A 14,014-nucleotide genomic window follows, 5' to 3' on the forward strand; every position below is an offset into this window, starting at 1 on the left:
ACCCTTTTCCTTTCTGAAAGCAGTTTTCTGTGTATTTTAACACTGGCATTATCTCTCCTTGTAGCCTTTTCCTCCCCAGGCTAAAAAAGCTCAGTGAATTCAGGCTTTCCCCACAGGACGTATGTTCTAGATGTTCTCTGGAGTGGCTTAAATATTTGCCATGAAATTGTTAAGCTCCAAGTAGTTGTTTTCAATTTGTGTATTTAGTTTGGAAGAAAGATTTATGTGCCCAAAAGCTTGCCTACTATTTTCAGCTATCTCAGTCAGTCTAATAAAAGATATTACCTCATCTCACAAACCTTTATCTCATTTAGAGACTTACATCATCACAGCTACAGCAGCGCTGCTTTTACTGTCAGTGCAATAGATTTTATGTCCTGTCCCCTTGATGCTTCCTGTTGCTCCCAGTTTGTGCTTCACCATCTCTGGTTTGTCCTGGCATGCTCATGTGTATTTTTGTACATGCGTCCTGAGTTTTGAAGGTCAGGAGATGCTCATGACTTGTCAAGCTGCTTTCTTACTATTCTTCTGCAATAGGATTGTTTGATTTGTCCCTTAATACTATTTAAGGATTGCAAGTTTTTTGGCGGGTTTTTTTTTGGGGGGGGGGGTTCATCAGGCTCTTTGAAAATTTTGAATGCTGTATGAAGGATAGAAGCTAGTGCTCAGGCTAGATGCATTTGATGTCAAAATATACCTTTTGTTGATACTGATTGGTAACTTTTCATGTTTTAGGAACTGTGGATAGAATGGAAAGCTGAGGAGCTGAACATTTTATTGAAGGCCTATGTGTAGACTCTGATGCTTGAATGAATGCAGAATGAAAATGCTTCCTGGAGTGGGTGTGTTTGGAACTGGCAGCACTGCCCGGGTACTGGTACCCTTGCTGAGAGCAGAAGGTTTCTCCATTGAAGCACTTTGGGGGAAGACTGAAGAGGAAGCCAAACAGCTGGCAGAGGAAATGAACATCTCCTTCTACACGAGTCAGACTGACGATGTCTTGCTGCACCAGGATGTGGATTTGGTTTGCATCAATATCCCTCCACCACTAACTCGGCAAATTGCTGTGAAGGCTCTAGGTATCTTTTTATCTTTGGAGTTGGACCAAAAATCCATAGCTCATTGGCAGATTGAAATTTGAAACTGTTGTCCCAGCATGATTCTGGTTGCACCAACTGCAAATGCAGTGGTAAAGGTTTTGTGTGGAATTGGTAGTGCCATCTGCAAGAAAAACTACCTAGAATTTTTTGTAAAAATACTATTTATAATTGCTTATAGCTTTGCAGATCTTGAACCAATTGGGCTAAAATATCCCATGTCTTCTTCAGACTGAACTTATGGTGGGGAGTTTTTAATGAAAATGAGCTATTTCAGAGATGATGATGATGAGGGGGTAAAATGGTTTTGTGCCCATTTAAAAAACCAAAACCCGAACAACTTAAGTTGCTTAATTCATTCCAAATTTTCCCATGTTCTGCAATAGGAAACTGAGATTTGCCTGGGGTGGGGGGGGGTGTTCAGCTCTGCTTTCTGTTTTCCCACAAATAAAACCAAACTTGAAAGTTAAAAGCCTTTGAAAAAATGTTTGCATGCACTCAGTAGAATCTTGTGAGTTAGGACCTAAATTCTCTGCAGATGCTGCTTTTAGCCAGCATGCTATGACCCTGGCCACTGCCTGGAGCTCTCTTTGGACACCCATGTCCATAGCAGGCTGGTATGGTCCTGGGTTCAGACTTGCTGGAGGAATCTTTCCACCTGATGCAGGGGGGTGGATGCTGGGGGAGGAGGAGATGCAGGAGACAGCAGGAGGAATCCAGCAAGATGGGCTGGGTGAAGGTGGTTGGACGGGGAGGGATGACACCCTGAACTGGTTGGGCTGGGAGGTAGGAGCCAACTGCCTGGGCCTCCTGATATTTCTTAGTTCTCTAGCATGTGACTTTGTAGTGTTAATGTCCTCTCACGTAGTACAGTGTGGGTGTGAATTTGCGTGTAATTCTGTGAATAACAAGTGTGATATTTTTACTGTGTTTGCAGGAGATCCATGAGTTAGTTTTAGGATGGGTAATATCTCAAACCATGTGAACCAGGGTGGTTTGTTGTTCTTACCCTCTTTGCTCTACAGTAGTTTGTTTTGGAAGTAAACAACTCCCCGCACAAATATTTGCAATGCCACTTAGATGTGCAGAGAGAGATTTCAGGCCTTTTTTTTTTCTTTTTTACATTGTTAGATTTGTTTGTTTACCTTGTTAGAAACTGTCCTTTGAATTTAAGGTATTCTGATTTTTTAATATTTGAACTGTAACTTAGAATTTATCTCTTTAAATATTCTAAAAGTCCTTTTAAACACTTGTTAGGTAGTGTTTCACTAGTTTGATGGTCAAGTGGGCTAAAAGGAGAGGATTGAACCTTCTCTGGTGAATTATTAACTAAAATGAATTGAGATTCTTTCTTCGAAGTCGGGGAACCCGTAAGATGGCATTATCCAGAGGAGGAAAGGGGGATAAAGCTTATGCAGAAGTGCAGAGGTGGTTATGTATGCTTGACTGCAAGTATAGATAAGTGGAAAGGTAGAAGAGCTAGGGAAATCAACGGATGAAGTAGTAAAGGGTGGTTTATTCTTCGCTTCTGTCTGTCTTGAAACATTCTGATCTGCAAACTGATGCATCTCAGACCCAATATGATGCTGGCCTTGTCTTTCAGCTTTCTAGGTTCATCACAAAGGTATTTATAGGTCCACTACCAAGTATGCTGTGACATATTTTAAGCCAGTGTTGGATGGCTTGCTATGATTGAGCATTGTGAAGGAACACAAAATCAGGGTAGGGCAAGTATGTTTTCTCTGAAAGTTCAGATAGATAGATACAGTGATGTTTATAATTGGAGAATTACTGGCTGTGAATTGTGTATAATAGATTGGTGTTTACTAGCCGAGCCACTGGGCTTTAGGAAAGATCAGATGTGGTGCAGTGCTAATGGTCTTGTGCGTTTTGTTTTGTTGGGCTTTGTTTGTTTGCTTTTAAAGTGCTTACACTTTTGTTACTTACTTGTATGTGTTTTATACTTACTTTTTTTTAGGCTTTTTTCTGAAATGTGCTTACATTTCTATTTCTGGCAGAGATGAGAGACAGGCACAGTTTTTCCAGGCAGTGCAATTTGCTTGCATAAGTTTCTTACTGACAGACATCCATAAACAAGCCTAAGTACAACTTTGGCATGATGGGGACAAAGCAGTAACACTGGATTGAGTTTGTGAACCAGACAGAACAGATCAAAGCCCAGAGGATAATCCAAATTAAGATCCGTGTAATCTTACGGTTTATCTCCACAACAGGCAAAGCAAGAAGCTATCCTGAAATTTGCGCTTCTTTTGATCTTAGAGGAGCTAAATTAATTTCACAAAACATCTGTGTTGTGGTTCATGTCCTACAGTTAAATGCATCCATCTTTACATTAGGTGAGCACAGAGCAGAGTTACTGGCTGGAGTGGAATGTAAAACATGGGATGTTTGTGCATGAGGCGAAGTTCAGGGAGGCCGAACATGAGAAGTCCTCAGCGTAAAATTTCTTCAGGATGCTAAGATAATGCTGCTGCACATACTGAGCCCAGCCGTCAAACGGACGGTTTGTGGAGTGACTATAGAGGAACCTTTTACTTGTCTCTCTTGGTTTATACTGGTTGACTACATAATTTAAGACATCTTTGAAACATGGATTGTTTGACTACCCTGATTTTGTGGAGTCCCTACAAATTATAGCACCTATATGTTAATTATGAAGGAAAGAGTCAGAAAGGGCTCTATCACTGCTTTGTGTTGTGACAAACACAGATTTCCTGTTCTTGAAACAGGATGAACAAGCATGCTATGAGTGCTCTTTGCATATTGTGCTTCCTGTCTTTGTAACAAGTAGCATGGAGGTCTTTTCAAACCAGAGGCAAACAAGAAATGAAATGAAGGAGTGTCTTTTGGAATGAGCGTTCATTCGCTGGGAGGCTCCCAAAGCAAGTATGTCTGAAACAGCTGGTTATTTGGGAAGATGACTCAGACACTCCCAACTTCTTATGGTGGCCAAAGCATGGTGTGCTTCAACAGCGGCCAGTTGTATCTCTTCCTAGGTGCAACCTCAGGTATCTGACATTATTCAGGGGAGTAAAGAACAGGCACTTCAGTTCAATGGACGTATTTACATGGGATAAATAGATTTAGTAGTTTGAGTCAACATTGTGACTCATGCAGAGAAAGGCAAGGCTGGGGACTTCAGCTGTTTATGGGAAGTGTTGGATGGGCAGCTGTGGCTATGATAGCCAGGCAAATAAACAAGCAAAGAGGTGAAGTGGTAGCTGCTATGGTGAGAAGGCTGTCCCAGACCAGCCCTCTCCTTGCACTGCCTGGGCAGGCTGTGTGGCACGGGGCTGGTCCCCTCCTGACTGCGCTGCAGGGACACCTCTGTGCACAGGTGTCCCTGCTTGTCCCACCCAGACACAGGAAGGCAGGACCTCTTGACATCAGGAGCCCTGGTGGGCTACGTCCTATTCCAGGCTAGTCAGCGCGGCCCCCTGGGACGTGAAGGACCTCCTTGATGTAGCAGTGGGCCAGGTGTGGTCTTGGTGTCCTTCTCATGGCCTGCTGGTATGCACCCAGCCTGAGGCAGAGAGGAGACCCTGGCTCACGTGCATGTTGACTGGGGAGGGAGCCAACTCTTTAAGGTTTGGGCTGCACTTCTCCCATCGTTTCATGAATGCTTCCCCTCCCAAGGCCCCACCAGGCTGCAGGGTCCCTTCCTGTTCTTCCTGCCCACGCTGGCACCCTCCCTACCAGGAGGAAGGAATGGGCTGGCGGGTCCTGGCAATTGCTGGGACCTGTTTCCATCCACAGCTCCTGTCACGGCTCCTGCTGCTGCAGGAGAAAGCAGCAAGTTTTCTGTGCTTCCATTTTATGAACAAGGACCGTAAAATACTTCACATATAGCAAGTTTTGGATGTGGTGTGGCTAAGCAGCTGCAGGAGCCGAGGCCTCGTTGCTGATGAGCAATGTGGATCTGTTTAGAGATGTAAGATTCCTTTAGGAGAAAATATCTAGTTTATTCTGCTGTCCAGTAACAGGCTCAGCTCTTGTTTTTTTGATTGCTTCCATAGGATGTGAACACACTTTAAATCTGGTATTTCATTGAGTGAAGCCATGATTTGGCTATATTACATTAATGAGAGTTAAGAGACCTCTTTTTAAATGTTTAGTTTATTTACTAATTCAGGAATTGGTTTGAAAATTCTTGGAATCTAGCAGGTGCTTTTGAACATGGGTGCAGATGGTTTGTTTAAGGACTCCTGGCAATGGTGACCTTTTATTCCATTTTCCCTCCCTTTTACTACAACAACCAGTTAAAAAGCCATAAATAAGAATAGTTTCTCCTGTGTGCAGAGCTAGTAATGACTTGCAAAGGGTGCACCTGCCTGGAAATGCACTTGTGGAGGGGTGGTCTTATGAGGAGCAGCTGAGGGAACTGGGATTGTTTAGCCTAGAGAAGAGGAGGCTGAGGGGAGACCTTATCGCTCTCTACAACTACCTGAAAGGAGGTTGTAGTGAGCTGGGTGTTGGTCTCTTCTCCCAAGTAGTTAGTGATAGGATGAGAGGAAATGGGCTCAAGCTGCGCCAGGGGAGGTTTAGATTGGATATTAGGAAAAATTTCTTCACAGGAAGAGTAGTCACGCATTGGAACAGGCTGCCCAGAGAGGTGGTGGAGTCACCATCCCTGGAAGTGTTCAAAAAATGTGTAGATATGGCACTTTGGGACATGGTTTAGTGGGCATGGTGGTGTTGGGTTGATGGTTGGACTGATGATCTTAGAGATCCTTTCCAATCTTAATGATTCCTAGCTTTTACTTTCATAAAAAAATAATCCAGCCACCAAGCCAGGAAACATGAAATTATTACTCTACCCTTAACTGGTTTAGTGGTGGACTTGGTAGTGTTATGGTTGGACTGGATGATCTTAAAGGTCTTTTCCAACCTAAACAATTCTATGATTCTGTGTGGTTTCTTGTGCGCAGGGAGCAGAGTAGCAGTTTGTTCAGGGTCAGGTCTGATTGCTTGTCAGGTGCTTTGGCCAGGGGTGTGTAATTCAGCCTGTGCGTCCGCTCTGCACATAGGGCTGCGTGACCTTTCCTTACACCCTTTCCAGGGCAGTGCTCAGCACTGCCTTTCTGGGGGATGTTGAAGCCTGAAGCCATTCAGGGTTAATTACAATCATGAGCAGTGTAAGAGCTGTTAGAGAGCTACATATTTTCAAACTGCTTAGCTGGTTGCATTAGGTATATCATATCACACTCAGCAATAATGAACACAGCACTGAGAGCAAGAAGCACTTCCCAAGGAACCATCACTGCAGCTTACAGAGCCCACAGGGGCTTGGAGCTGGTAACTGCAGGGTGGGCTGGCAGAGACATGTCCATCTTCTAGGAGCAGCACTGGCTGTCATGACACAGGGTGGACAGCCTGTTTCCTGGATAAGGACAAAATGAAGTAAGTTCTAGGGAGGAAGATTGACTCTTTCTCCCTCTAGCATCCTAGGAGGACTTCAGTGGAGTGATGGTCTGCAGAAGCTGATGTGCTCCCCACAGACAGGGTTTGCTCCAAGGTACGCACAGAGAAGACCCCGAGGCATGTTGCTAGGACAGCCTGTGTTCTCAAGCAGTGGAGTTGTTGCTGTCCTTGCTTGCTGCCTCTGAGGTGGGGAAACCCAACTCCACAGCTCCACTTCCTTCCTTCCAGGCATGCACCCCCTTCTGTGGGCTTAGACCCACCTGCGAGCTGATTTAACCCATCTGCTTGGAAAGAGGAAGCTTCCTTTTCTGAACTGGGCTCAGTTGGTGAGCTGAACTGGCTCATAGAAGGCTCCAGGGAGCACCAGAGTGCTGTGGTGGCTCTCATGTCTTCTAGCTGGTGGGGAACTCAACAGAAAATTCTGCAGTGGTGATTTAAGAAAAAAATATGGTATGAAGTTCAGGTTATTCATTATCAAAATAATAGTAACAAGATGAGGGTTGTAAGCTGCTCTGCCTTGGGAAACAGAAGGCATGACCGTTACATTGGTAGGGGACCTCGCAGCCACCTCCGACTTGACACTTGTCCTTTCTGCATGGCCATCTCTGTGAGCCTGGGACAGCTGGGTGGATGTCCCATGGAGGGCAACCACAGGATTATCCCAGACGTGTTATGGTGTACCTAGGTCTCTGTCCTGGCACCCTGGCAGTGCTCAATGGGCTGTGCTGAGCTGTCAGTGTGCTGCACTGACTGCCATCCCAAAAAAAAGCATCACTTTTAGCTCCTCAAGTGGCTCGGCCTACACTGGCAAAAAGAGTACAGCAAGGATGAGGGTGGGCAGGTGGGTGGCAGGACAAGGGCAGCCTAGTGTAGTAAACCACCCAGCGTGAAACAGCTGTCCCTGGGCAGCAGGGGTGGTCTGTGGCTTGGCCCTCTCCGCTTTTGGTCCCCCATTGCAGGGACCCACCCCTTCTGTGTGAAGAGCCACCTCAGGGCAATAACCTGCCAGAAAAAGAGCCAAGATGAGTGAGTATTTCCATGCTGGCTTTGTACCCTGAGCTGGTTCCTGTACCACCAAATACATGGTGGAGGGCAGTGGGGTTGTGCAAGGGGGAGAGCCGCACTGGCAGAGCACTGACTGCAGAGCTGTACCGTGCGTGTACATAGATCGAGAGTCGCTTTTATTTTCTGCGAACTTTGAGAACTGCAGTCTGCTTAGGATGCTGTGAAGATCCTTCTTCTTTTTGCTTGTATTTTACTGTAATGTGGCTTGACATAAGTGCCATTTAAACAACAAGGCAGGTAAACCAGGCACTGAAGCACTTCAAGATGCTTCAGCTAGCCCTGCAGAATATCAAACAGAGTGTTGTGCCTTGTCCCAGCAGCAGGATTGGGGGTGGGAGAATTGGAAATGGCCCCTGAAGTAGGGGGTTACCAGTGGGCAGCCAGGGTGTGTCCAAGGAGTTTGACCTTACCTTTTGTTCATTAAAGCTTCTGTTGATTCGCATCTATTCAGGAGATTTCTTTGGACGAGACCACTAAAAATTGTAGTCTTGTTATTTTCTGACTGGATTTTGCTGGTGTCTATTGGAAATACAGATTCTGAGTTTTCCCTAGCTGTAGTTGTCCCCTGGCTGAGTTGGGCACGGTGATGTGTCATGGGAGCTCACTGGCCCCTGAACCGCTCAGACGGTTCCTGAAAGGCTTACTCAGCGCAGCCAGGAGGTGGAGTGCTGAGAGTAGGAGCTGCAGTGTGGGATCTGGCTTGCCCTCGAGTGTGAGAGACCAATTGAAGCACTTGTGCTGGAATCTTCTCATCGGGGAGTCGATTAAAAGCTGTTCTGAGTGGGGAGCGCAGTCTGCTCCTGGGTGAGGAGACGCTTTCCAAGAGGTACCTACATGTGAAGTGATTCGTACAATCCTTAAGCAGAAACTGTGGTATGACGTGACTGACCTTCAGGTCTGACATCACCAGTTAATGTCTGGAGACTTCTAGGTATACCCGTGGTTGTTACATTGAAAAGTGTTTAGATAAGCATTCTATCAGAACAGATGTATGTGGAAAAGTTAAGCCATGTCATGAGAAAAGGGTGAAGACGGGGGAGGAAGAGGTAATACCAGCAAAGCACCGAATATAGGAATTTGGTTGAAGCCTGCACTGGGATGCTCTTTTGTATTACTTTATTTCTGCCTTAAAGTTAAAAAAAAAAATTACTGACTGCCCACATTGATTCAGGCTGAGCACAAGATAAAGTGCATCAGTAGGAATAAAACCGCAGTGGGTCAGCTTGCAAGTGCAGTTCTCATTTGTGTAACTCCCAGTCACCTTTGCAGTCTAATTGTACAAGTAGGCTATATGTGCAGACCGAACTATTTTGCTTTCCAATTAGTGATGCTTTTAAAACAATCCACCTACCAAAACATTATTTCTAATTCTTATATTCTGTGTACAGGCCACTAAGTATCTTGTATATCCCATTTCTATTAATCTATTTAAAATAATAAATTCATAGTGATGGTGAAATACAAAGTGAAAATCAAATCTCCCCTTCACTCACCTCTTCCCTGCAGGGTACATGACAGGTTTTTTTCCTCTGGCTGTACAAGCATTCAAATAAATTTATAGCTACAACACGCAAATTGTGTCTTGTTTTCATGCCATTTGGACATTTATCTTTCATGATGTAAAAATCCTCTCTTTATTTGGAGCCTCTCTCTGTGGGAGTTTGTCAGCTCTGCAACTGGAGCACCTTGGAAGCAGCTTTGAGGCTTGCTGCACTTGGCATTCCTATTTTAGTTCCCAGACCTTTGCCTTTGAAATTGCAGCAGGAAAGCCTAATTCTTATGGGGCATCTAAGCATGTTTTAAGCATGTTTTTATAGCTCATATGTGCTTTTTTTTTTTTTTTTTTTTTCCATTTGCGGTGCAGGAATAGGGAAGAATGTGATCTGTGAGAAAGCTGCTACCTCTGTGGATGCCTTCAGGATGGTCACAGCTGCCAGGTATTACCCTAAGCTGATGAGCATCGTTGGCAATGTTCTCCGTTTCTTGCCCGCCTTTGTGAAGATGAAGCAGTTGATAGAAGAACACTATGTGGGCAACGTGATGATCTGCGACGTCCGAGTTTATGGGGGAAGCCTGCTCAGCCACAAGTACAACTGGATCTGTGATGAGCTGATGGGAGGAGGTGGTCTGCATACAATGGGAACCTACATTATTGACCTCCTAACTCACCTCATCAGCAGGAGAGCAGAGAAGGTCCATGGTTTGCTCAAGACTTTTGTGAAGCAGAACACAGCTATAAGTGGGATTCGTCATGTCACTAGTGATGACTTCTGCTTTTTCCAGATGGTAATGAGCGAGGGTGTCTGTTGCACTGTGACTCTCAACTTCAACATGCCTGGATCATTCATCCATGAAGTCATGATTGTTGGGTCTACCGGTCGCCTCATAGCTCGTGGGACAGACTTGTATGGGCAGAAAAACACTGCACTCCAAGAAGAACTGCTGTTTACAGACTCTCTGACTGTCAACAAGGGGCTTTTGGATAAGGGATTTAAAGACATCCCGCTGCTTTACCTAAAAGGAATGGTGTACATGGTGCAAGCACTGCGGCAGTCTTTCCAAGACCGGGAAGACCGTCGAACATGGGATCATAAACCTGTCTCTATGGCAGCCTCTTTTGAAGATGGTCTGTACATGCAGAGTGTAGTAGAGGCCATCAAGAAATCCAGCAGGTCAGGGGAGTGGGAGGCTGTGGAGGTGATGACCGAGGAACCAGATGCCAATCAAAACCTCTGCGAGGTGCTTCAAAGAAATAACTTATGAACATTTCTGCTTTGGAAAATAGGACAATTAACACTTCTGGCTGTATTATAAAAAACTCTCTGGTTTTTAAGATATGTCGATTCTTATTTAATAACCTGACTTCCTTGGTTTTTTTAAACGTGTAAAATATGTCATGTTCTGATAGAAACTGTTCTGATTTAAATTGTTTAAAGAGTTTTAAATGTTTCTGGTTTTGCAAACGTTTAATTTTTGTCTTAGAGACTGGTAGGAAAACTTGAATTGCCCTTTGCACTTGCAGTAGCTGAAGTGAAGCATAGGATCTCTGCCATTGCATGACTCGGAAATGGGACACAATCCTTGTTGCACAGCTTGCTTATTTTAACAATATTAACATGAGAGCAAGATCAGGGAGTGTCTGTTGTTCAGATGCCTTTTCCTTCTCTCTTGGAGACTGATTAAGTTTTAATCCTCAGTTTGTAAAATTTTATAAAACAGTTTAGTGATGTAACAGGTCTCTAAAGTCCTATAGGACAAAAAGTAGAAGGAACAGATTAAAGTTTGTAACATAAGGATCAGCCTTTTGGCTTCCTGCATGTGGCAAATGTCTTTCAAATTCATTTGAACTGGTATTTTATTTAAATGATGCTATGAATTCTCTGTTGACAGTGTCTTGGCAGGAAAATCTTCAAGGAAATCTGTGATGATTTGTGCTATTCTTCCATATCTGTAGACGTTATTCCTTCTCAAGAGGCTGCCTGCATCCAGCAGCTTTTTTCCATAAGCTCTGTGTCCGTTGGTTGTATTTACTGCCTGGCAGCACTGGTGTCACAATTACAGGGCCACGTTCTCATTTCTGTGCCTGTTAATAAATGCCTTCTAGGGTCACAGGATTTCCATGGTGTCATGGGTAATGAAGTTGTATAGCATTAACCTTCCAGGGACCTGAAGATGGAAGTAAGGAGGTATTTCCTACCTCTTGCAGCTCTCTTAACATGCTGGCTGGGTAATTGTCACACTACACACATCCTGATAGCTGAGAGAATGGGGACTGAACTGTCATGGGTAAGTCTGCTCTTAATCTCAAACACTGGATATTAACCTTCTGGCCCTGCCCATCCTCATGCCCTCCTGCAGCTTGTGTCCAGTGGAGAGATCTGTTGGCAGATCATGGGTGGAATTTCATTCAATTTGAGAAACCTTTGTCTCTGAGGCAGGTGTGTGGAAGGGATAGTCCAATTTTACAACATTTATTTTGTGTACTTGAAAGCTTTTTTTTAACATATTTCCCACTAAATTGTAACCCTGTGTATTTATGTATATTAACATACAAACTGCTATTTCATAAGCTGTCCTTCCTGAAAAGTATCTTGTTTTCTACAGAAATAAAAAGTTGTGTTTGTTGAGGGCATTCTTTATGTAGCTGTGTGCTTGTGTTTGATTTGGTCAAGCTGAAGCCATCCTAATAAATGTCAACAGGAGACTTACAGCTGGAGCTCAGTACCTGTTGAGTCCTTCCCTGCTTCTGTACTCTTTTGGTGCCAGCTGGGCAGCTTGGGTGTGGAAAAAGTAGGAGACAGCTCTATGCTATCCTAGCAAGTGTCATCCATTTATCACCAAGGAAAAGTATGTCCCACCGGAAGTTCTATTTCCCACCTCTTTGCTGTTTCCCTCGGACTACAGCTGTTGAGTAGCTGGTTTTGGAGATCCTCTTGCCTATCTTGGACTTACCACATCAACTTTTGTGATTAAGAGGATCTTTATTTTTCTGCCTGACTCATCGTAGAAATTGCTGGAAGACACCAACTAAGCAGCAAAATCCCCATAGCATTGATGGGACTGCTTTCTTTGCTCAGTGTGTAAATCAGGTATTTACCTTTGGGTATTTACTTTCAACACATTAAAACTCTTGACAGAAAAAAAGACTACTGACATGCTTTTTTAAAGGGTAGGCACATGGCTGCTCCTGTGCTCTGCACAATCTCTTCTCTACTGTGAGCTGGATGAAGAAAAGTAAATGGTTGAAATTTATTCACTGTTTCCAGCTATAGCAGGTGGAGCTGTGAAAGCTGTATCTCTGCAAACCTTCCTTTACATAGAGGACTGGTGTTCCTGCCATAGCTCTGAGCATCTAATGTCTGTGATGTCTACGTGCTATGTGAAGCAGGTGAGATAATGTCTCCTGAGCTCACCTGGAAGTCACCACCTTCATTCAGACAGAATAGTTCTGGCTTATTTCATGCCAGTTTTGGATCTGTTTTGAAGCTGTCCTCCTTGAACTGCGAACCCTCCTTTGTGCCTTTGTCAGTATGCTTGTACTGGGCAGAAAATCCTAAAATACAACTCCTTCTACAGGAGTAGGAGGAAGCACAAAACACTTCCAGATAGACCCAAGTGATCCCAGCAGAGGAAGGAGGGTGCCAAGATGACTGGGTGAGCAGAAGACCCGACTGCAGAAGTGTACAGAGAGGTGAAACAGGCTTCTCATAGGCTGGCTGCAGCCTCCAGCTGCCCTGCACAGGCAGAGTGGGATGGTGGCCAAAGGAGCACTCCTTTGGATGAGGTGGATCTCTGTCATGAAGTCTAGATTCCCCTGTGCAATCCCTGTTCATCTAACACAGATGTAGTGGAAGCACCTGCTGGTTAGTGCCACTGTCAGAGGGGGACCAGGCCACGCTCTGCTGTCTGCTGCAGAAAGGTAACACTACACCATCCCCTCCTGTGTCCCCTGTGCAGGGTGATCTCTAGCAGTGAGGCTCAAGGCTGGTTCCCCAGACTCCCGCTTTCACACGTGACAAAGGAATAACAGCACATGCATCCTAAGGCCACATGATGTGCAAGTATATTTTATAATGAAAATTTGTTTTTTTTTCAGGCAAATCAGGTTCTCTGCAACCAGGAAAAAAAAAAAAAACAAACCAAAACCACAGCTGTTTGTATGGGCCAGGTGATGATCACCACCCTGCAGGTCAGGCTGTAGTAGCCAAACAGGAGGCAGAAAGCTGTGTGGCTATTTATACTGAGGAAAGAGCGGTGGCACCAGGTGAGCTGCGTATCTGAGCATCCTATCAATATCAACCTGCATGGATTTGTCACCCACTCCTGGGGCTGGGATCTCTGGAGCACTGCTGGCCCAGGTATCTGCAAGAGGAGTGAGTGCATCAACAGCCCAGCCACCTCCTTGGAGACAGGCTGAGTATTTGCACCAGCAGGATTGTCAGGTCCCAGCAGCATGGGTGGGACAGCCACTCTGGGTCTCCAGCCTGACCTCCTGCTTGGAGCCAGCCTGTCACCAGCACCAGCTCAGGCTGGCCATGGCTTTGTCCCACCAAGTCTTGGAAATAAACTCTGGAACCTGGAGACTGTGGAGTCAACTGAAGAGTGCTGTCCTAGGGGAAAGGGTCCTGCTCTGTTTGGCTGGGCCCCGTCAGAGCTTCAAGAGAAAACCTAAGGGCAGACCTGCTGCAAATGGTGATGCAGGGACATCCAAGCCACTTCTCTAAAAGCTAGGAGCAAGGGTGGAAGAAACAGGATAAGGTGACAAAACCTGCACAGGCAAGGGCAAAGCTCCCATTTCCGAGGGGATAAGATAAGGCAACCAGTATGTCTCTTTTTGGTTGCTGGCAGGGCAAGGCCAGCTCCCTGGGGAATACAGGAGCTGGGTAAACCTTGCTGGAGCTCACCCTCCA

At 45.0% G+C, this 14,014-nt stretch overlaps 1 protein-coding gene across 1 annotated transcript; it reads left to right on the forward strand.

Moving 5' to 3' along the window:
- Positions 1 to 773: 773 nt before the first annotated feature.
- On the forward strand, positions 774 to 10,367 carry GFOD2 (Gfo/Idh/MocA-like oxidoreductase domain containing 2). Its single transcript, XM_009484703.2, has 2 exons — positions 774 to 1,079; positions 9,469 to 10,367. Exons 1-2 carry the CDS (start codon positions 821 to 823, stop codon positions 10,365 to 10,367), a joined length of 1,158 nt encoding a protein of 385 aa, XP_009482978.1. The 5' UTR covers positions 774 to 820.
- Positions 10,368 to 14,014: the final 3,647 nt, after the last annotated feature.

Source organism: Pelecanus crispus, chromosome 8 (assembly GCF_030463565.1).
Source record: "Pelecanus crispus isolate bPelCri1 chromosome 8, bPelCri1.pri, whole genome shotgun sequence".
Taxonomy (NCBI): domain Eukaryota; kingdom Metazoa; phylum Chordata; class Aves; order Pelecaniformes; family Pelecanidae; genus Pelecanus; species Pelecanus crispus.

Bases quoted from the DNA above. Each gene is read 5' to 3' on its own strand.
- GFOD2 (XM_009484703.2), top strand. From the start codon at position 821: ATGAAAATGCTTCCTGGAGTGGGTGTGTTTGGAACTGGCAGCACTGCC. The intron at 1,080-9,468 runs GTATCTTTTTAT...TTTGCGGTGCAG, and splicing joins AATTGCTGTGAAGGCTCTAG to GAATAGGGAAGAATGTGATC.